The following is a 22,457-nucleotide window of genomic DNA, read 5'->3' on the forward strand; positions in this document are numbered from 1 at the left end:
CGGCGAGTTTCCATCGAAATTGTTCGATTAAAAATTTTAAAATTACATCTGCCGTAAAATTTAAATATGCTCTTCATATTACTTGATTAAAAAAAGTTTCATTGACTTCAGAAGTAAGAAGATGAAAGTAAAAATTGACAAGTTTCAAGCTCTTAAAAATAAGCATTCATTTTCAAGACTTGTCAGACGTAATCGAGACGTTTGTTGTAGACGTATGCCATTTCAGGCAAAGAAGGTGCAATTGTTCTTGTTTTCCAGTGGCGCCATCTATGGTCAATATTTATCAAGACGTTTAATCAAGTAATATCTTACCGTATTTATTAAAGATCTTAAAGAAGTATTTATTTAAGATCTTCATATGTTTAATTACTTGCTGAATTTTTATTGTGTGTAAAAGAACTATCAAGAAATCGTATTTAACTACATTTTATTATTTGATTTCTAAATATCTTTTACAGTATTCTTTATGATTACAACAATTGATTTTTTTTGAGCCGTGGTGGTTCAGGAGATAGAGCGTTCACCTCCTATTGAGGTTGCCAAGGTTCTAATCCCAGTGGTATCGGTTTAATACAAATTCTGCTTCAGGCTCGCGTAGACAACAGCGGTGACGTTAAATATTATCAGTATTAAATGGATCATGGGATAGAAACGTGGTATAACCGTGGGGGTCTTCGCTGTTTTCCCTTCCATGTAACGCAAGTGCGGCAACATTCCCTCAAAAAGTTCTCCACCAAAGCGAGTTTGTCTCAATGCTTGATTCAGGAGTTCCCGTGTCTTCTTGGTTGGGTTCAAAATTAAAAAGCTGTGGAGTTGAACATTGATCGTAATCTTAGAATTGGATTGGAAGTTCAACGACGGTTATTAAATAAAACTTCTCATAAAATATACAAAACCTAGATTTTTTAAAAATAAAATAATAAGAAATAGCATAATTCAATACCGTAATTTACGATAAAAATTTCCATTTAAAAGAATCAAGTTTCCTTGTTTAAGGCTTTGGGAAACATATTTAAATTTAATCTAATCGTATTTTTATTTACTTGAAGTGTTTTGTAATAAGCAATTTAAAATAAATTTTATTATGTTTTTAATATCTGCAGAATTTATCAAACAATTTCTCCTTATCGACAGTATCACTCCAACTCATTGCTATTCACAGAAGAGTAGCAATGACAATAACCAATTCATTTTTCCAAATGCATAATTTTAGAAGTCTCTGTCAATAATAGTTATGTCATAAATCCTGAAAAATATGTTTATTTCTTTAATTATTTACAAAAAATATTTTGGTGAACGATATGATCAAACAACAATTGAATTCACTGAATTTGTTATGGAAACAGGACTATATTGTTTTGAAAATCTCATTCAAAAATGGTTATCAAGCAGAGTGAATTAGGCTAATTTTGGTTAATTAGGTTAATTTATCAAGCAAAGTGAATTAGGAAAGCGAACGGGAACTAAATCTGTCAGAGATGGGTTATTGCGAAAAAGTGAGCCATTATTTTTCGAAAAAGTCGATAAAATAAAAACATTAAGCTTATTTTAACTGAGCAATTTTAAGTTTTGATGTAAGATGTCTGTGTATTTCCAAGAAACAGAATTAGCGGTGAAGTAATCTTAAGGGGTAGTAGTTAGCAAAGTGAACAGGTGGCAGAAGCACTTTAGCTTTATCATAATCTAGCAAGTCTGGCTCTTTCAACAAAGTATAGCTATTTTCCTATGGCTTTTTCTAATTCTTCACAAAATCTGTTGATAACAGGACACATCGTAAAGAAAGAAAAATTTGAAGTGGTGAAATTTTGAAAATTTGTGAAGTCCGAAAACAAAAGTTGTTTAGATAAAGGAATAAAGATGTCTTTAATGTTTTTTTAAAATTCTTGATCAAAATCGAGTTCTTGACGTTGTTCATAACTGACATTACAATTGAACTATAACTGATTCTTGCGTGTAAATAATGAATATAAAGTGAAAAATGTGAAAAGCGAGAAAATAACGAAGGAAAGGAAGAAGAGAACAAATGAAGCGAATCAGTTAATCAGCGAGGCATTGAATTGGCGGATTAGTTGAATAAATAATCAGTGTAAGAGGGTGAATTAGTGAAAGAAGGAATCAATGAAAAGGTGAATCAAAGACTCTGTGATAAAATTTTATTTTATTTCATAACAGGCGTTGAACGGTCGACTCCATTCTGAGTTTAAAACTATAAACTCCGTAGCCTTGTAATTTTAAACCCAATCTAGAAGACAAGGGAATTCCTGGATCAAGCATTGAGACAAACTAGTCTTTGCGGAGGACTTTTTGATGGAAATAACCCGCATTTTCGTTACATGGAGAGGAACATTACGAAATCCTCCCACGGTTAGCCAGACAACAAAGGGACTTTAACCCATGTTCCGTCTGTCATTATTCCCAATATTTTACGTCAGCACTGTGTTCGGTGCCAGCCGGGAGGAGAATTCATATCAACCAGCCACTGCTGGGTTTCGAACCTGGTTCAACTCACAGAGAGGCGAATGCTCTATTACCTGAGCCACAATTGCTCAAAGTGAAGAGAACGATCAAATCAGTGACTGGATGAAAAAATTTATAAATAAATAGAAATAATAGAAATGTGTAGTTCTTTGAACCGTAATCGATCACCACAATTCTTTTTTCTTACGTGGAACTGCTTTTGAGATAAAGACTATATTTTTTGAAACAAGCGAGTTTTGAGAATTAGATTCTGCTCAATTATCAATCATTTTCAGCCATATTAAACAGGGCTTTTATGACTCCTACATTAATAACGGCATTGTCAAAGTGAAAATAAAAATGTCTAAGCCATTTACCATTTCTCAAAAAACAATGTAATCTTTTAGCATTAGTAGTTGCGTACTTTCCTGCCTGTTGTTTAACTCCTGTTGCTAAACCCTACCATTTATGATATAGATTACCACCACCCGTACGTTTCGTGTCACGCTTTTCTAACTTAATAAAGCACGCAAAGGACTTGTTTGCTTGGATGGCTTCAGACAATGAAATGACCATACTAAAAACTCCTTCTAATTGTTAATGCTATGATCATTACAACTCTTTTACCTACCCAACTATACTTGCAAACAGAGTAATTTAGTAATTTTTTTTCTTCCTTTCCTCACACTTATGGAAAAAATTAAATGAAAGAGGAAAAACCTTTTTAACTAAATTAACAAAAAACAGAGTCAAGGTGATTGTTTTTGCCAAGGTATTTTCGAAATCTTCCATTAAAATTGGAGGTATTTTTCTGTTTGTGACTTTGAGGAATCACAATAACTCCGGCCACCATGGATGTTAACACGTCCTACGGGAACAAAATAGTCGAGGATTTAAAGGTAAAATTATATACTGAGTTTTTTTTATTTCATAAAATACTAAGTTAATATTTTTTATTTATACGATATGAAGATAGTTGTTAAAAAATGTAGCTCTAATATTGTAATTTTATTTGAAAAGAACTCGTAAGTTTAATACTTTTTCATCCGCTATGTTTTTGGGATATATGTATAAAAAAAAACAGTTTTGCCCATTGGACTCATGAATATATTGACATTATAAAAGTTTTTGAATTATTAAGTTATAATTTATAATAATGTAGGGTGTATAAATAACAATTTTATAATTTCAAAATTATTAGTAATAATAATAATAATGTTACGGTTAGGCTTACTATTAACAGTTTAAGCAAAGGCAAGAACTTTAATTAAAAAAAATGTATCTTTAGTACTTTACAACCGAATTTTTTGGAATATATAAAAAAGAAAAACGAAGTTTCGCCTGTTGTACTCAAGAACATCATTGATTGAAAATATAAAAGTTTTTGAATTATTAAGTAAGAACATATAATAAGTAGGGTGTATGAATAACAATTTTATATTTAATTTAATTATTAGTAATAACATTGATGTTACTGTTTGGCTTATAATATAATAGTGAGCAAGGGCAACAACTTTAATTTAAAAAAAAACAAAACTGTATGTTCAGTACGTTTTCAACCAATATGTTTTTGCGACAAAAAAATGAGGATTTGTTTGTTAGATTCATGAATGTTATTGATTGACTTTATAAAAGATTTGAATTATTAATAATTTTTCTTAAATAATGTTGGGTGTATATATGAATAATAATTTTACTATAACATATATGTTGCAGTTTGGCTAACAGTAAGCAAGGCAAGGATAAATAATTTTGAAATAATATAGATTAATTTTGTATGAAATCAACTTTCAACTTGAATGTTTAGTTAACTAGCAAGGGTTAACAGAACAATGAAAATAATATTTTTTTTTTCTAGTAAGAAGGAGTTTATGAATTGGAAAATAAACAAAGGGGAGTTGTATTTATTTGTCTTGAAAGTACGGATAAATCTGATAAACTCATTTTAAATCAACATAGATTGGATAACTTTAGCAGATTTTATCTTCTATTAATTTCACGCAGGGAAACTTAAAAATGTTAGGTGAATAAATTTCATTCTATGATATATCGTATTAAATTTTTATTAATTATTTACTTACTTCTATTCTATACTGAACAGTATAATGTAGATCAATTTTGTATGAAGAAAATTATTATTCATGCAAAATTAATTACTGAAGAATTAAATGAAATTAAAATATCACCAATAGTGACAAAAAATTCCCAATATTCCTATTTATCAGAAATTCTCCGTCCATTTTCATGAGTGCCAAATTGTATAACACAATCTTACAATTTTACTTATTTTAAATTCAATTTAATCAATTTAAATTATTTTGCTTGATATTACCTGCCATTTAATAATATTTATAGCGGTAGTAGCAGTAACACTATTAAAGACACTTTAACTACGTTGGTTGTTCTAAGCGCATTAGTTTTGGTTTCTGTATTGTAAAATGAATTTCTTTCATGAAAAATATTAGAAATATTTTTTTGGTAAGATGCATTCAGCTTCAAAAATATTTATTTTTTTGGCATTTAAATTGTGTTTTTAACAATAGAGTTTGGTTCTTAATAAATTATGCATGAATTTGGAGCTTAAATACGCTATATTGCTTAAGTCATGTGGTCAAATTTCGACATGGCCATTTTCTTGTTTTTTAGGGGCCAAACTTTTGAACAAAAATGCTTTTTCCAGAAATTTTGTAGAATCACGATTTTGTTTAATATTTTTCAGGAAGAGGCTTTTTATGGTGTCAGCAAACCATATGCATGTAAAATGTTTAAAAGCTTTCTATATAGGCTATATTTGGGAAATTCTTTGGGCGGCTCTAAACATGTCAAAAAGTTTTTTTTCAAGTATTTTTTGAAGTCTCATAGTATACCTTTTATTTGTCCTAGTGAAAAATCCATTTCCTTCTGTATATGTAAAAAAGAGGTTGTTTAGACATTCCGTCAATCCAATAATTGCGCTTTTGTGCAGAACTTTCTTTTCCATAATTTTTTATAGGTTCAAAATTTGTGACTATTTACACGTTTTTTATGCACAAAAAACTATTGATTTTAGAAATTCATTCGTATTGAATTTTATTTATTTATTTTGGTCAGAATAACTAGGAAAACATCGCGTTTTATTTCACCATAATAGAGTCACACCTGGTATCTATTTACTGTGTTTGGTATTATTATTCTATCTCATATTTATTTTTCTCCACAATTTTAGATAGAAATGGAAACTATCCTCGAAAATTTTGATGACTTATGGTCCGGCGGGGGTGAGTATGCGGTTAGAAATTCCTCACCATGATCAATCATAATATAGTTTAACTTTGTGAGATCCTTAATTTGATGATCATGAACCATATTTTCGTACTTCCTAAACCTAAATCTTAATTTCCTGAACTTAATATATCTGTCTATCAATAAATGAATAAATAAATGAAAAATTTTTTTAGAGCAAAGCTCAATTATGTTATTTTAAACAAATAACCATAAATAAAAACTTGAACGCTCAATTAAAATTGTAACTATTTCCTTAAAGATTTCAAATTATAATGTTAAATTGTAAAAAAAAGGAAAATATTGAAAAAATACTGATTTAATGTAAATTTATTGTCTAAAAATAAGAAAACAATTTTCAATGTGAAATACCAATAGTATAAAATAATCTATTTTTAGGAAAGTATTTTCATATCTATCAATAAATTTCATAGTTATATTATATACAATATTTTGTTACTTACCTGTATTATTTATTGTTTTGTTACCTTTATCATTTTATTACCTACACTGTAAAAACTTTCGGATCAAATTAAAGAATAAGGTACTGGAACTTTTGGTACATCACCCGTAAAATCCATTTTTGCCGCAAAATAATATACCGTGATTTTTACAGCAATATTTATTTAACTTGAGGGATTCCCTGATTTTACGGTAATTATTACAGTAAAAATAACGGTATATCAGATATTATGTTTCGTAACCCGTATCAGTAAAAATTGTTACGGTAAGAATCTACTGCGGCACCCCGAGTGCCGATACTTTTTACCGTGATTTGATCCCGAATTTTTTACAGTGTTTCTGTATTTTTTATAATTTTGTTATTTCCCATCAACTCCTTTTATAGTTTGATACCTTCATTATTTTGTTATCTTTTTTTAATGAGTACTGGAAATAGGTAATATATAATCAAATATGCATTTTTATTAATAAATTTGAACTTTACATATTTAACTAAATATTTATTTAAAGATTTTTTTCTGCATTTATACTGTATTAGTTTTAAGTATCAAACTGAACAATCTTTATTAATATTTAAAATTTATATAAGCTTTTTTTTATATGTAATTTTCTTACATGAATACAATGTTACTTTTTTTAGATCCTGTTACTCGACAACGTTTCTTCCTACGAACGATCACACCCATGATCGTATCCGTGACTTGTTATGTATTATTTGTCGAACTTATAGGCCCAGCCATTATGAAGAACCGGAAGCCAATACAAATGCGAAAGTTAATGACAGTTTATAATTTCAGCCTAGTCATATTTTATCTTTATTTCCTTTTTAGGGTGAGATTTTTTTCTAATTTTCTTTCTTAACACTATATTAATTTATAATCCTTTTCTTGTGGGATTTATTTGCAGTATTAGAAATTTCAGAAAAAATTTGTTAATTTTACATCATTTACATTATTATTTATTGCATAGAAATAAAAATAAAATTTGAAATATAGGATTTCTCTTTTAGAGACGCGACAATTGAAAAAAAAAAAAAAAAAAACAAAAAAAAAAAAAAAAAAAAAAAAACACAACAGAACACCAAGCTTAAAGTTGTATTAATTACGTATATATGTATCTTAATAAAGGGTTGGTAAACCTACATATTCTAATATACTATGATAATCGCGCCAAATATATATTTGTCGAAAACTGAACGTGTCAAAGCATGAATCATCAGGGGACAAAATTCAATATTCCAGTGAGAAAATATGAAAAACACTTTCGAAATTCAGCTAATCATGATTTAGGATGATGAGAATGAAAACACTAAAACCAGTTTGATGGCCTGATAAAGCTTGAAGGTGATTCTAATCATCGTCTTTCAATACCTCTCTGTTTCCACCGGAAATCTAACCCGGTTAAATGTTTTCAGAGTCGTCTTCCTATGCAAACTTTCGTTAAATTTGATAACTTGTTTTTGTCATTGAAACATGTCGAAAATGAGAAAATAAAAAAAATACAAAATTCTGACTATTTAAATTCAATTCATTTAACTGTTTACGTTCTAATTTTATTTCATTTTATAACCGTTGTTGAACAGCCGACCCAATTTTTGGTTTACGGTTATACTAATGTTCAACTCCACAGCCTTGTAATTTTGAACCCAATCCAGAAGACAAGGGAACTCCTGGATCTAGATTTTGATGGAACTAACCCGCATTTGCGTTACATTGAGAGGAAAACATCCCATGGTCAGCCTGACGGCAAGAAGACTCTAACCTATGATCCGTCTAATAGTAAATTATGCGTCCGCACTGTGATAAGTGCGAGCCGAGTAGCCATCGCTGGGATTTGAATCCGGTTCACATCATTGGAAGACAAAAGCTCTATGCCCTGAGCCATCACGGCTTTTATGTTCTAATTAGAATTTTCTTAATTGCTTATCAGTGAAGTGCTATTGTCTTTTAAGATTTTTTTGATTTGAACTGTATTGGCTTGTAATCGCTCGCCAACTCTCGGATCAGCTTTCACAATCCTTTTCGGATCGCTTCGCAATCCTTTTCTTGCTCAGTAGATACTAAATTTATGGTCATCTGGTATTTTTGTTTAAGTAATTCGCTCGTACTTTGACTAAAACTGTCTGGCATTTTCGCATTGCTAGGACAGCAAACTTATATGTTTAAAATTATTGAAAGCAGTAATACGCATAATAGTTAAAGAAAATATCGACATTTTCTTATATAAAAATGTACTAAACTTACCAATATGAATACCTTTGTTTATTACTCATGAGTTGTAATTGTTGAAATGAGTGTTAGAATTATAATATTTGTAAATAAAATTAATTTTCATGGTAAAAAACAAAAATTCGTTTGGAACGACCAATTAAACAAGAATATACTGTTTTTTATTGTTTTGCTGTTACAAAACTTGTTGCTTAGATAGTTTAGTTACTTTTAATTATGTGTCGTTATATTTCATTAATTAATTCCTTCATTCGTTCTAAAAAGAGAAAAATTAACGAAAATTCTTTTTAATAATGATTGTTTTTTTGAAAATGTATCTCAAATATATATATATATTAATAAAATAAATATACACCATTTATTACAATAAAATGATGAGAATTACATAAGTATCGAAAACTTGCCATATTATTTTTATTTGCGTTAAACAATATCATTAAAGTTTAATCTAACTTAATTCAAGTAAATTAATTAACTTATAAGTAAACATTTTAAATATATTAATGAATAATGTTAAATAGAACAAAAACTTCAAAAAAGAGTTAGTAAAATTAAAAACAAACGAAGTAGTCGTAACAGTTATTGTATAATTTATTTTTCGAAGTGTGAGCAGAATCATGTTTTTGGTGGCTTTTGTAGGAAATTTTTGTAAGAATCTTCATACATAAAATTTCAAATTAAATTGTTCAGTTTAATAAGTAGAATTAGAAGTTATACGATCATTAGCATAAAAATGAGTGACGGAAAAAATTAGTCAAAATACAACAATTCTTATTTTTACAAAATTATTTTCCATGTTTTGATGGTCACAACCTTTCTAATTATTATTTAAGTTCTATGGGGGAAAATTACATACATACAAAAATTGACATACACATTTTGGAGTCTCAACTTTATGAATTCATATCAGAAATAAATATTCACAAATCAAGATATTAAAAGATACAAATTTTGTTGCAAAATTTTATCTATCATTTAAAAATTTGTAATATTCACCACAATTTACTTTTATTTATTAAAAAATACATTAAACTTATAATTATTAATAGTATTTTAAATACCGGATTCCATTGCATAAAAAGAAAAAACTGACGTGCATTTTAACACATCTTAATATATTTTGGAATTGGAACAATTTGTGAACATTTTTAATATAAATGTTCAAGATTTTTACATGGATAGCGTATAAGTAATAGGCTAATTGGAAAACTTCCCTTTTTGCAAATCGCCAAAATCATTTGTTAGGCTTATTGCAAGGAGATTTACAGGCGCATTGCAAAGTGATGTCAGCAGTTTGCTAAAAATCAGATTTTCCAGTTAGACTATGTCGTATCCGTCAATTTACAATGCCTACTATTCATAGTATTAAAGTTCAAATATTTGCTAATATTGCATGGAAATAAAACTCCAGAATTCATTATTTCTGGAAAATAAATTTTTCAAATTTATATTTTTTAAAAATTAAAACGTATTGCCAATTTTTATTAAACAGTTTTTATTGTTAGCATAGAGGCAGTTATGACAAAACATTTTTTAATCATGTTGCTAAATTTGCTTTTCTTAACAATTTTCTGAAAGTTTTCAATTTTATGTAAAATCATATTTCGAAATTAAAAGCACGTAAAATAATTTTTTCTAAAAATATTACTTTATTTTCAATCAACAAATACTAAAAACAGAAACATATTTTTATGTGTTTTATTCTGCCTGTTTGCAATAGATATCTTTTTTGTTTGAACCTAATCTATTGTGCATTTATAGGGTGCTTTCTTCATACCTGTCTTAGGGTTTAATTTCATTTGTGGTTCACTCAATGAAAATGAAACGCCAATAATTCCAGAAGTAAGTTTGTTTCAATGAATTGTTGTATATGTAAGAAAACAACAAATTATTAATTTGAAAGGGGTGAATAACACTGGGGAACAAATGTTTCGTTGAATTTATACAAATACTTGATCTTGACTTATTCGGATGTGGGAATTTAAAATTTGAAATTAGTTTTGTTCATAAAACTACAGATTTATAGTTTTTTTTGTCGAAATGTACAAGTTTAAAAACGTTATGTGTAACATTGCTCGCGTAAACTTCGAGACAAATTTCCAGGGGAATTAAAGTCCATCATCAGTATTAAAATTAAATATAAACCCCATACACATAAATGCATCCTTACACTGCTAGAGGTGCATCCCCATTAAGAATTTTTTAGAATCCTTTAAGAAACAATTAATAGAAGGGAAACGCCCCTAGCGACATATGACGACATTTTAAGACAAAGGTTCCTGTGGAGTATTATTCCTGATGTTGTGCTGTAACTCCCTTAGAAGAACGCCGCAACATTTATGCGACTCCTTGTTATATATAGAGTTCTTAATCTTGTTCATTTCAACAAAAAATAGACTAAAAATGTCATTTAAAAAAGCCTGTAGCTTGGAGAGAGAGAACGATTGCAGATTTGAAATCAGTGACGTGAAAATATTCTAGACCCATTAAAAAATCTCATGCAGCATAAAAAAATGTTTCCTTGTGTAATTTTTGCTCTTTAATAAATTATTTTAAGATGATTAGTTTTAAGTCTACTAGTTATACCAATCTATTTTTCTATAGCTAAGAGAAATAATTCTGAAATAAATTTAAAAAACTAATTTACACTTTTCTTGAAAAATACTTTTGAGTTCACAATGATGGCTAAGCAATACATGATGAAGTAAAGCTACATGATTTCTCAAATGAATGATGTAAAAGTACGTTTTTCTTGCTTTTACACGTGGTATACAAGTGCAATGCAATTGATAATAAAAGTTCATTTATGTAGTTGATGTAATATAATTTTGCATTTTTTTAAAAAATATGTTCAGAAAAGTTTTAGTTCTTGACTTTCAAAAATTGTGCATCTAAAGGTTTTTTCATACGCGAAAATCCAATTTGGAAAATTATCATCTCAAAAGTAGAGGCCAAATGAAAGATGTTTTACAAAAATACATATTTAGTGTAAAAACTGTTACCGTAAACCGGGGCGAGTCTACCCATTTTTTCAGTTTGTCAACTTTCAAGTTGTCAAACTTTTGTAAATATTAAAGAAAAAAGGCTTTTAATAGGTGTTTCGGAATAGCTATTTATCCCTCTTTAAAGCTGTGATATCGATTTTAGAAAATATTAACAGTTACGCTGTTACTGTATATTTTTATAGAACTGCTGACAAATCTCTCGTATGGGGCGAGTCTACCCATTCTACTAAAATGAATGTTAACATTGTAAATAATCAAATTTTACTATTAAATTGTTATTTTAGTTACTATATAGGATATTTATGAAGTAAAATTCATAACTTTATTATATATTCCATTTTTTTATTCATAAAATAACACAAATTGAGTATTTGATGGATTATCACATTTTGATCACAGTTTTGTTTTTATAATCATTAACATTATAAAATAACATTTTTTTCTGATTATTGTTGATTAAAATAAATTAAAATTAATATAAATTTACAATTAAATAATTAATAAATAATAATAATTAAAGATTATTAACAAAATCATGGCATTTTTTGTAACATTTAAATCCATTTGTTTTGCGAATATAATTTCGAACCATCTGTAATAATAAATAATAATTTATTTAACTTGCATTAAATAAAAAAAGTTAACTTTGTAATATAAAAATTGAAAAAATAGGTAAAATAAACATATTTTATATTTACATCTATATTTAACCTATAAATTTTCTTATTAATGATAAATTTATCAATGCAGAATTAAAATAATATACTCAAATTCATTTAAAATGACTTAATTTTAATATAAACAAAGTTCTAAATTATATTATTATGCTTTATTAAAACAAAATACGAATGGGTAGACTCGCCCCGCGAATTCTGGCTTTTTGTTTACAACAGCCAAACTTACATTCTTTTTGTTTTTTTTCATATAAAATTAATGTAATCTTAGTCTTAGATAAGTTTATTACTTAACCAAAGTGAAAATAGTAATAATAATAATATACTTACAGAGCACCAACTAAAAGTTTGCTGATTTTCAATACAAATCTCTCAAAAGACGTTTGAACAGGTCGGTTAAAAAGACACCAAATAAATAAAAACGGATCAAACTACTACAGCGCCATCTTCCTTAGAGTCTGAAACTAAGTCCTCCGTCGGTAAAATTTTTTTATTTGCAATTTAAAATAGTGAAAATTAAATAAAACTAAAATGGGTAGACTCGCCCCTGGATGTGTAGACTCGCCCCGGTTTACGGTATTTCCTTTACAAATTTAAATTTTAAATAATAGTTTATATTAAGTGTTTTGAGACTAATTACATAACGATTCAGTTATTTTTGAATTCTATTTCATTACTCTATTTCGTTTTAATTAGCACGAAATCACCTGATTTTAGACGGAACACGAATTCTCAAACATTCAATATAACTATTTCCTCACTGGAAAGGGACAAAAAAAAAATTAATTTTTGAATTTCTAAGCGGTTTATAGCGGAAAAGTTACATATTAAGTTACCTAAATAAAAAGTTACCTGAATGAAAACAGCATAGAAAACTTTAAAATTTGTTAATATCTTACGTTTGCGCACCGTGCTTACAATTATCTTTTAAGTTGACTAAAATACCTGAAGTAAGCACGCTTTACTTAGTTATGTTTCTTTAATTGTTTGGACAATCTAAAAAAATTAAATTTTGATAAATATTTTGTTTTTCTATGTTGAAGCGTTTTAGTCATTTCATGTATAATAGTGTCTTTATAAGCTCATTCTAGTCATTTTATGTTTAATAATGTATTTATATGATCATTTAGATCATTTTAGTCATTTTATGTAAAATAGCGTTTATATATTCGTAAAATTACTAACGCTATTTTATGATAATAAATTAAATTATTTTATAGGTCTTTGATTTGGGATATCAGCTATATTTTGTAAGATACATAGAGTTACTAGACACGGTGAGTGTTAATATATATTTTAAAATACGAATACATACGAAATGTTTTGTAATGTAATCCTTAATTTATTTCCTGAATCTAATGTTCCTTAATATATATTTTTCGATTCCTTGCAAAAATAAAGTTAATAAGACTACACAGTAAGGATGTAAATTATTGTTTAAGTAAGGAACTTCTCTTGATTTCAGATTCAGACGTCAGATTGCTTTAGCTTTTTTGCTTTTCTCTCCCTTAATTATCATTTGTGACCCCTAACATGTGTACTTTTTTTATTTCCTTTACGACAAGGAATCTAAAAATATGTATCAAAGATAGATATTACAAAATATGCTGTATTTATTTATGTTTTTTTTTTATTCTGAATGTTGCATTTTGACGTGTAGAAGTTTTTTCAAATACAATCTACAGCAAAAAAATCGACGCACCAAGAATTGGTGCGTCGATTTGGTGGATCGATTTGGTCGAAATTGGTGGATAGGAAGACAATAAACAGAATAGTAAATGATTAAAATTTCAGAATAATTGAATAATTTATTGCAGAGTTACAGTAACAAGTTCAATAAGGTGTTGACCCGCCTCTAGCCTGGATACAAGCTGACACACGGCGTGGCATAGACCGATAAAGCTCCCGGATGGTCTCTAGCGGGATTTCCTGCCAAATTCGATCCAATTGTCGAACGAGGTCATCAACATTCCGTGCCAGATGCAATCGCCCTCCCATCATATCCCAGACATGCTCGATGGGAGAGAGATCTAGTGATCTGGTAGGCCAAGGAAGAGTTTGACAAGCTTGCAGACAGCTCAAAGCAACACGTGCCGTATGTGGTCTGGCATTGCCCTGCTGAAAAACCAGCCCAGGGCGCTGCAAAAGGAACGGTAGCAAAGCAGGTCTCAGGATGTCGTCGACGTACCGCTGTGCAGTAAGTGTACCTCTAATGACGACCAAAGGAGTCCAGCTGTCAAAGGAAATGGCACTCCAGACCATAATGCCTTGTTGAGGGCCGGTGTGGCGTGCAATAGTGAAGGCAGGATCCCCCCTCTGCCCTGTGCGTCTCCAAACACGTCTTCGATGATCGTCAGGACACAGTTGGAAGCTGGATTCGTCGCTAAAGACAATACGTCCCCAGTCGGCATCATTCTAGCCATACCTGTTCAAAACATTCATGCATACGAAATTTCAAAGCAATCGGATGATTGCTTCTTGGTGCGTGTATTTTTATGTTATAGAGTGTATATGACTTCAAAAGATGTTTTGTGATCTTCAATAACTTTTGAGATACTAGGGTCACTTGAAATTCATGATTCATTAAGTAACTCTAAAATAAATGCAGCGTAAATCTTTGTTTAACAACCTTATTAAATTTTCCGTGTTTTTTTAACATTTTCTTTTCACAAAAATGCTGTTTTTTTTTACAGAAAATAAAAAGACGTTTTTTTTCAACAGCACCGTATCATATATTTTTAAAATTTGTTTTAATAAACTAATTTTCGTGTTAAATTATTTAGGTGTTTCTGGTGTTGAGTAAAAAAAACAACATGATTACACCTCTTCATGTCTTCCATCATGCCATTGTTCCCGTCTTTGGATTTTTTGGATTTCGATCAGAAACGAGTAAGTGATTTATATAAGTTGCTCCACTTACACGAATAGTTCATGTTTTTAAAATAGAAATTTCCTTAAAAATGCTTTTAACCTATCGCGGAATGAGTTACCACAGTTAAAACGGGAAAGAAAATTCTTGTAAAATTAACGTACTCTTTAGTAATGACATCTCTGCTAAATAAGCTCCTACAATTCGGGTAATAAAACCAAAATATACCGCATTAAAACCATTCATTTGGTAATTTTTCCACTCATATGATAACAGTTAACCGGAAATTTCGGTTTTGAAAATAACAGTTCTCATAACCACACATTTAGTAAAAAATACAAAACTGAAAAGTAAATTTAACCTAATATAGGGATTTTATGTCATGCTTTAGGGTATTATGATAAAATTACCGATTTTTAACCACAATTATCAAATTTTATGATTTATTACAAAATTATATTTTATTGTTAATTTTACAAAAACTGTTATTAAAGCGATTCAGTAAAAATTATCGGGCGTTTTGGTGTTCCTGTAGAGTTAGAAACGCGGTAAATTTTAAAGTATTCTGATAGTTTTGACCATATTTTTTTCTCAGAGTATAAAGGTAACGTAATATAAAAATTAAAAATTTTTTTTTTCAAGTGAACTAAAAAGGAGAAAATAATTCTTTTTTAGTCACCTAAAACATAAAATTTATGACACAAAACTTGAGAGAAACGTGTGTGTTTAGATGGGGGATATTTTTGTGGCGGTAGTAGTGACGCGCACTATGGTGACGAAAGTGACGCGCACTATGGCTTTTTTGTCTTAAATTTAATTTTAGGTGTGGCAAATATGGAATTAATTTGCCTTTTTTCCCATGAAAAATGTAATTTATAAAATTTATGTTTACTTATTATTTTTCATTTTTCTTGGTTTTGTGTTTGCTCGATCGTTTATTTCAGAAAGTGGAAAAATATTTTTGATTGTCGATTAAATGAATGTAAATTTGTATGCAAAATTTAATAGATAATTGATACTTTTTTGTCCTCAGTCATACTGTTCCAGAGAAAATTTTGGAAGCCTAGTTGAAATTCTGGCTAGCCGGAAAGATGTTGAAATTTCAATTGACACTGAACTCTACATATCAACAATATAAAAGATAAAATTTGCAATTAAATTTAATAAAATTTGCAAGATAAAATTGCTGTCAGGAAGCAATGGAAATTTCTATCATTATCTTGAATTAAGCTCTAATTAAAGTGTACTTAGCTTTTCGAAATGTGGTCTAATTTTTGATTGATGATCAATTTTTCTCAGACGATAATGTGACTATAAATTCTGCTCATAACTCTCAACAATAGAAACTTGTGCGCTCATCCAAAAAAATCTCCAGTTAACTTTCATTGCTCTTGCTAATCAGAAAATAGTCTGAAATTTGGCAGACAATAAATATTTTTTTGGCAATGAAGTCGTACTAAATTCCGTTTGTCATGATTAAGAAAGGATTGAATTTTTATTGTCATTCAGAATAGAGCCCAGTAAGGAAATGTAGACTGGAGCTATTTGGAAAATTTTTGGAATTTTTTCTTGTGTTTTGCAATAAGGTATTTTGTTGATATTATCGCAAGGCGGTCAGAAAAGGATTAAAACTTGCATTGTTATCCAACTCAAGAGCTCCAGTTGAGATTTGAGTGCTGTAGCTAACCGGAAAGTAGTCAGTATTTCAATTAGAGGATTCCACCCTCCCACACGAAAGCAAGTTGGTAAAACTGCTATAATTTATTACCATGCAGTCAAGTATCTGAAGTAAAAGTCAAATATCAAGCACTGTTTATACAATCAGACAGTAATAAATTGTGCGTTTGTAAATTGAATTTGTATAAGCTGACCTTCTTTTTTTTGTTTTGTTTAAACAAGCGTTCGAAAAATCTTTCAGTTGCCTAAACTTTCGGACCGATAAAGAATTTATTGAAGATGATTGATGGTTATCTTCCTGCCCTGCCTGCAGTTTAAAATATCCCCTCAATTTGTATTGTATTGCATCTTACTTGATTACATCGTAACATATGTTAAATTGAGCAACTGAAATTGTAACTTATTTAAATTTGCACACTTATCACGGATATTTTTTTCTAATATTAATAATTATAAACACCGGTTTTAGGTGGGTACCTTGCAGTTTTCATGGGGTTAAATTCCATAGTTCACATCGTCATGTATACCTATTATGGTATAGCCGCAATGGGACCAGAATATCAAAAATATGTGTGGTGGAAGAAGTATTTAACAACTTTTCAAATCGTAAGTATTTTTTTACTTCACACCTACATTCCATTACGTTTTAAAATTTATACCCAAAAAACGAAAAAATGATTTTGACAAAAAAGTAAGATTCTCGACCTTTAACTCTTCATGCGCACCTCCTTATTTTTATTTGAAGTCACTATTAATTTAGTAAACGTTTCAGTAATTCGATGAGTTAGAGCCTTTGTTATCTTTTATTCTAGACTATTATTTCAACTAAAACTTTTATGCAAGGGTAAAAATAATATTTTGTAACAGTTTCAAACTTTTGGTTGAGAGAAATGCTTCATAATTAATATTTTGGTTGAAAAACTGAATGGCTTCTATCTTATTTTTTTTTTTGAGATAGTGCTGTATTTAATAATTATTCATATCTTTTACATAAAAAACATCCCACCATGGGAAAAACAGTTTCAAACGAATGATGAATCCAAGAAAGGCGTGAACAATCGTTCGATCAGCAGCTAGAGATTTTCTACGTTCTTCACATTGTTTTACTTCTATCTCAATGACACAAATATTTAAATAATTTAGAACAAGATATTTAAATAATTTAGAAAAAAAATTTTAAGTTTTTTTTTAAATAGTGAGAAAGCTTGAGAAATATTGAGAAATTTTCTTATTGAATGTTCATAACACAAAGAGTTTTCTAAAAAGATTTTAAGTTTCTGTGAAATGCTTAGGAATCTACAAAATACACGTATAAAGTTTCAATCTTGAGAGCTATTAACAAATATGAAAAGTAAATTCAAAATTGTAAAGAATTTTACGTAGTACAGGTACATAGTCAAAAATGTAAGTCAAAAATTTTACTTAAGGCATAGACAATTTTTAAGAACCTAATGGCAACATTATTATTATTTCCAATCATTATTATTTCTAATCATTATTTTTACTTCTAATCATTATTTTTTATCTTTAATCACGATCCTAACCAAATAATGACAATATATCAAAAATAGGAAATAAAACATTAAAGTACTGTCTTGGTACACGAAGATCACTCTATTTTATTTTCTGAGAATGAATTTATAAACTATTGAACTAACTTTTATTTAATTGCAAAAAAATGAAGGAATTAAAAAAATTTTTGTTATAAAAAATATTGATAGTTCATTTAAATCGAGAACAATTTCGATTTTTTTTACACTTATATTAAAACAGTTAAAGCATTATATTTGACATTGATTTAAACTTCAATTTGATTTATTAAAACAAGGTGTTGTATCTTGAGAAAGTTTGTAATTTTTTTTTTATTTGTTGCGATATTTTTATTTTAAAACTATTTGGGGAAAAAATGTATATCAGAAGAAAAGGTGTTGTCTCCAGATTCTGCGTCTTGCTATAATTAAAGCTAATTAAGTTGTGAAAACTGTCTCAAGGTAAAGTGTGTGAAAAAAAGAAAAAAAAGCGATTGCCTTGAATAATTTTAGACTAAATGATCACATCTTCACAGACGTTTTCACTTGGTGAAGACGATATTTTAAGTTACGAAATCAGGCAGAAAATGCATTTTCTCTGAAAAAACATACCATTTTTTCGACGGATTTGGATTTCTGATCCACAAGATATAGGGGGTAGCCACAATGTTTGAAATATGAGTCACGATTGCTTAGGGTATAGAGAGTTCGACTTCAAAGAGGTGAGCCGGGTTCGAATCCCAGCGATAGCTGGTCGATACGAATTCCGCATCCGGCTTGCATGAACTACAGCGCTGGCGTGAAATACTCTCAGTGGTAGACGGATCATATGTTAGAGTTCCCTTGCCTTTAGGCTATCCTTGCCTTTAGGCTTTCGTGGTCTTCCTCTCCATGTAATGCAAAAACAGGTTAGTTCCATCAAAAAGTCCTCCACGATGGCAAATTTCTCTCAATACTTGATTCCGGAGTTCCCTTGTCTTCTGGATCGGGTTCAAAATTACAAGGCTACGGAGTTGAACATTAGTAGTTGTAAACTCAAAAATTGGGTCAGCTGTTCAACGACTGTTATAAAAATAAAATAAAATCTATGAAATACGGTTCTAATAGTTTGGTCAGAAGAGCGATTTAAAGTTTGGACTCCATAATGTTATTTTTTTTTTGTTGATATTTTCCCATATCTCGAGAACTTTAAGTGAATTGAAAAGTTTTTGTAAAAATTCATTTCTCCAAAGATAATTCCATGCAAAAAATAACTTTTAGTAAATATTTTTTTATTATTTTATTTAAATTGTAAATTGTAAAGTATGCAATGCTTCACAGAATTTTAAAGAGAATAGGCTTACATGGAAAATGTGAGCTAAATCGGTCGAATAGTTCTTGAGAAATCAAATTTCTCAGGAATTATTTATCCACTTGCTTAATTTTTGAAATGATTTAATTACTTTTTCTTAATTTTGTATTTTGTCATGTGAAATTACTATCTTAAAAATGATTCAAAAGATTGTATACCTCAATATAAATATTTTTTCGACGATTATAAAAAAAAAATATTTAATATTTACTAAAGTTATTTTTTGCATAGAATTATCTTTGGACAAACGAATTTTATATGTGTATGCAAAAAACCTTCAATTTGCTAACAATTTCTCGAAATTGGGCGAAATACGCAAAAAAAAAAAAAAAAAAAAAAAAATTAACATTAAGGAGTCCAAACTTTGAACCACTGCTACGACCAAACTATTGGGACCATATTTCCCAAATTACGGCTACATCCTACATTTTGTAGGTCGGAAATCCAAATATATCATAAAAAAAGTAGGTTAATTTAAGGAATGTTCCTTTTGGTGTTTGATTTCGTAACTTAAAATATCGTCTGCACTAATTAATTAACATATTTCAAGTTCGAAACATACTTTTCCTTAACATATTATTGTTACATAACAAAGTGTTTTTTAATGATTTTAAACATAATCACAGACAATGTTTATTTTTCAGACACAGTTCTTCCTTATGACTTTTTATCTCCTCATCATGTCTTCCATTGGTTGCATCACCTCTAAACTAACGTTTGCTTTTTCATTTTTCTTAACGGTACTTTTTTTCTTCCTTTTCATCGACTATTATCGTAAGATCTATAATAGAGGTGAAAAAAAGAGTGAGAAAAATGGAATATACAAAAACGGAACCTACAAGAATGGAATCCCAGAAGCTTATAAGAATGAAACAAAGAAATTAGAATAAATTTTAATTAAAATAAAAACAGATAAACTGAATATTTATCGCTAACTGTAACGCGTTATGTAAGTTTCTTTTGTATTGAAATGTTTATCAATTTTTTAAAAATTTGTACATAATGATTGCTTGATTTGGAAGTCTTGGTCATTGAGATTAATTTCACACCCGAATATAGGAAAAAAATCTTTTCTTTATTAATGCAAAGAAAATGCAGCAGTGACCAAGATGTTTCTTAATGACTACCCTTAATCTATATATTTTGAATTCCTAACAAAAATGGAGCTAAACAACTGTGCGTAATCGTAAATTAATACTTAAGTGAGAAATATTTATAAAATGCAATGGAAATTCAAATCATTAATAATGACAGCGAGATTGAAAACTTTAAAACATGCTGGAGGCAATAAATTGAAGTTGAAAATCAATTATATGCGACACCTCTTCCTTTTCTCTGGCAGTCAAACTGGTTTTGATGTTCTTTATTTGCCTTTTTTATTACTGACTCATTAGATTGCAATGGTGTTTTTGATTTTTTCCTTGCTGAAATATTAATTTGCAACCCTTAATGTTCATAATTTTGGGAATTTTTTTTTCTAATAGTCTGAAAATATATAAATAGCAGTCATTACAGAACAATATGTTTAATTAACGAATCATATCACCTAAAAAATAGTTGCATTTTAATGCATTATTCATTTTTATTGTCCAGTTTCTTTCGTTTCAGTAACTGTGTAGACAGTTTCTCAAAAAATCATTGCGGCAAAACAAATTTTCTAGCAAACAAATTTTTAAATGATGCTTCAATTTTAAACGAACTTTAGTTTTAAACGATGTTTTGTTATTAACTATATACTATTAAAAATTGATTAGAAAAGCAGGCTTTTTTTGAAATAAATCTTATTGATTGATGTTCTTTTTCAAGTCAGAGCTTACCTTTTCTCATTTGAGAAATATATGCATCGACAGCACTAAAATGTTTTGTATAATTTCTATTTATAAGTCTAAGCTCTGCAATTATAGATACTGCTTTTACTGTAAATTCTAGACATCTAAATGATAGAAGATTGTGCTTTACAATTTAAATGTTGTTGCTTGTTTTTGTATTTTTTGTAATCAGGTTTCGTTAATAAAATTGATTTTTGTAATAAAGTTTCTTATGAATTTGAAATGTTAGTCATAATCCTTGTTTCTAAAATTGCTTTAATTGTTTAACATTATTCTTCAAAACCCCTAGCAAATCACTCTTTTTAGATTCGAAAACACACAGAAAAAAAGCCTTATAAGTTGATGTAAAAGAATATTTTTCTGAGTTATTGTTACTCTGATATTAATTACGCCACTTTATCGATTCATTTAAATATAGAATCTTTTATTCTGGTAAGTATGGGAAAATTATTATGATATTTTTGGCCATGGCATAGAAATAATTTATTCGGTTAAATTTACTTTTCAACTGAGTATTTTGAATAAAATGTGTGGTAATAAGAACTATAATTTTGAAGATCTGAATATTCGTTAAACCCCTACGGTATGAACTGAAAAATTACGAAATTAATGGTTTAAATGTCGTATATTTTTGTTTCATTTCCAAAATTTTCTTTAAATTATTTTTTTTTGCTTTTCTTTTTTATATCATTACTATACAGTACGGTAATTAAATCAGAATTTTTTTCTCAGTTGATGTTTATTTATTTTCGATCGAAATCAATAATAAAAAAATTGATAAAAATCACTTATAAATAATGTTTTTCTTTTATAAGGATCTATTTACTCAATGGATTTATTTACTTATATATGTAGTATACTCTCTTAAAATGAAAGAGTTATTTCCCCTACTCAAAAAAGAGTTAAATTTTTTTAACTCAACTTGAGTGAAAAACATTCTTATTTGAGCGAAATTCTTGCTTTGCATTAACTCAAACTTGAGTGGTATTTATTAAGCAATATTTTAGTGCCTTTAGCTCAAACTTGAGTGATTTATTTATTATTTAATTGTGTGCGAGATATAAGCTGGAATTTCTATCGTTTTATTTTAAAAAGCAAACGATAATAAATCTAAA

At 28.7% G+C, this 22,457-nt stretch overlaps 1 protein-coding gene across 2 annotated transcripts in view; it reads left to right on the forward strand.

The window, feature by feature from the left end:
• Positions 1 to 21,565, forward strand: part of LOC107454251 (very long chain fatty acid elongase 7) — a 28,640-nt gene extending 7,075 nt beyond the window's left edge. Inside the window, exons 1-8 of one of the 2 annotated variants that reach the window (XM_043043030.3) lie at positions 3,199 to 3,356; positions 5,663 to 5,714; positions 6,821 to 7,011; positions 10,170 to 10,250; positions 13,308 to 13,364; positions 14,871 to 14,976; positions 17,103 to 17,239; positions 20,158 to 21,565. In XM_043043030.3, the coding sequence (XP_042898964.2) occupies positions 3,309 to 3,356; positions 5,663 to 5,714; positions 6,821 to 7,011; positions 10,170 to 10,250; positions 13,308 to 13,364; positions 14,871 to 14,976; positions 17,103 to 17,239; positions 20,158 to 20,403 (918 nt within the window). In that variant the 5' untranslated portion in view covers positions 3,199 to 3,308 and the 3' untranslated portion in view covers positions 20,404 to 21,565. Of the gene's footprint in view, positions 1 to 3,198; positions 3,357 to 5,662; positions 5,715 to 6,820; positions 7,012 to 10,169; positions 10,251 to 13,307; positions 13,365 to 14,870; positions 14,977 to 17,102; positions 17,240 to 20,157 lie in introns of those variants that run through there. The other variant, XM_043043031.3, reaches the window with a different exon arrangement.
• Positions 21,566 to 22,457: the final 892 nt, after the last annotated feature.

Source organism: Parasteatoda tepidariorum, chromosome 1 (genome assembly GCF_982258835.1).
Source record: "Parasteatoda tepidariorum strain Cologne lab strain chromosome 1, Ptep-v5.0, whole genome shotgun sequence".
NCBI classification, from domain to species: Eukaryota; Metazoa; Arthropoda; class Arachnida; order Araneae; family Theridiidae; genus Parasteatoda; species Parasteatoda tepidariorum.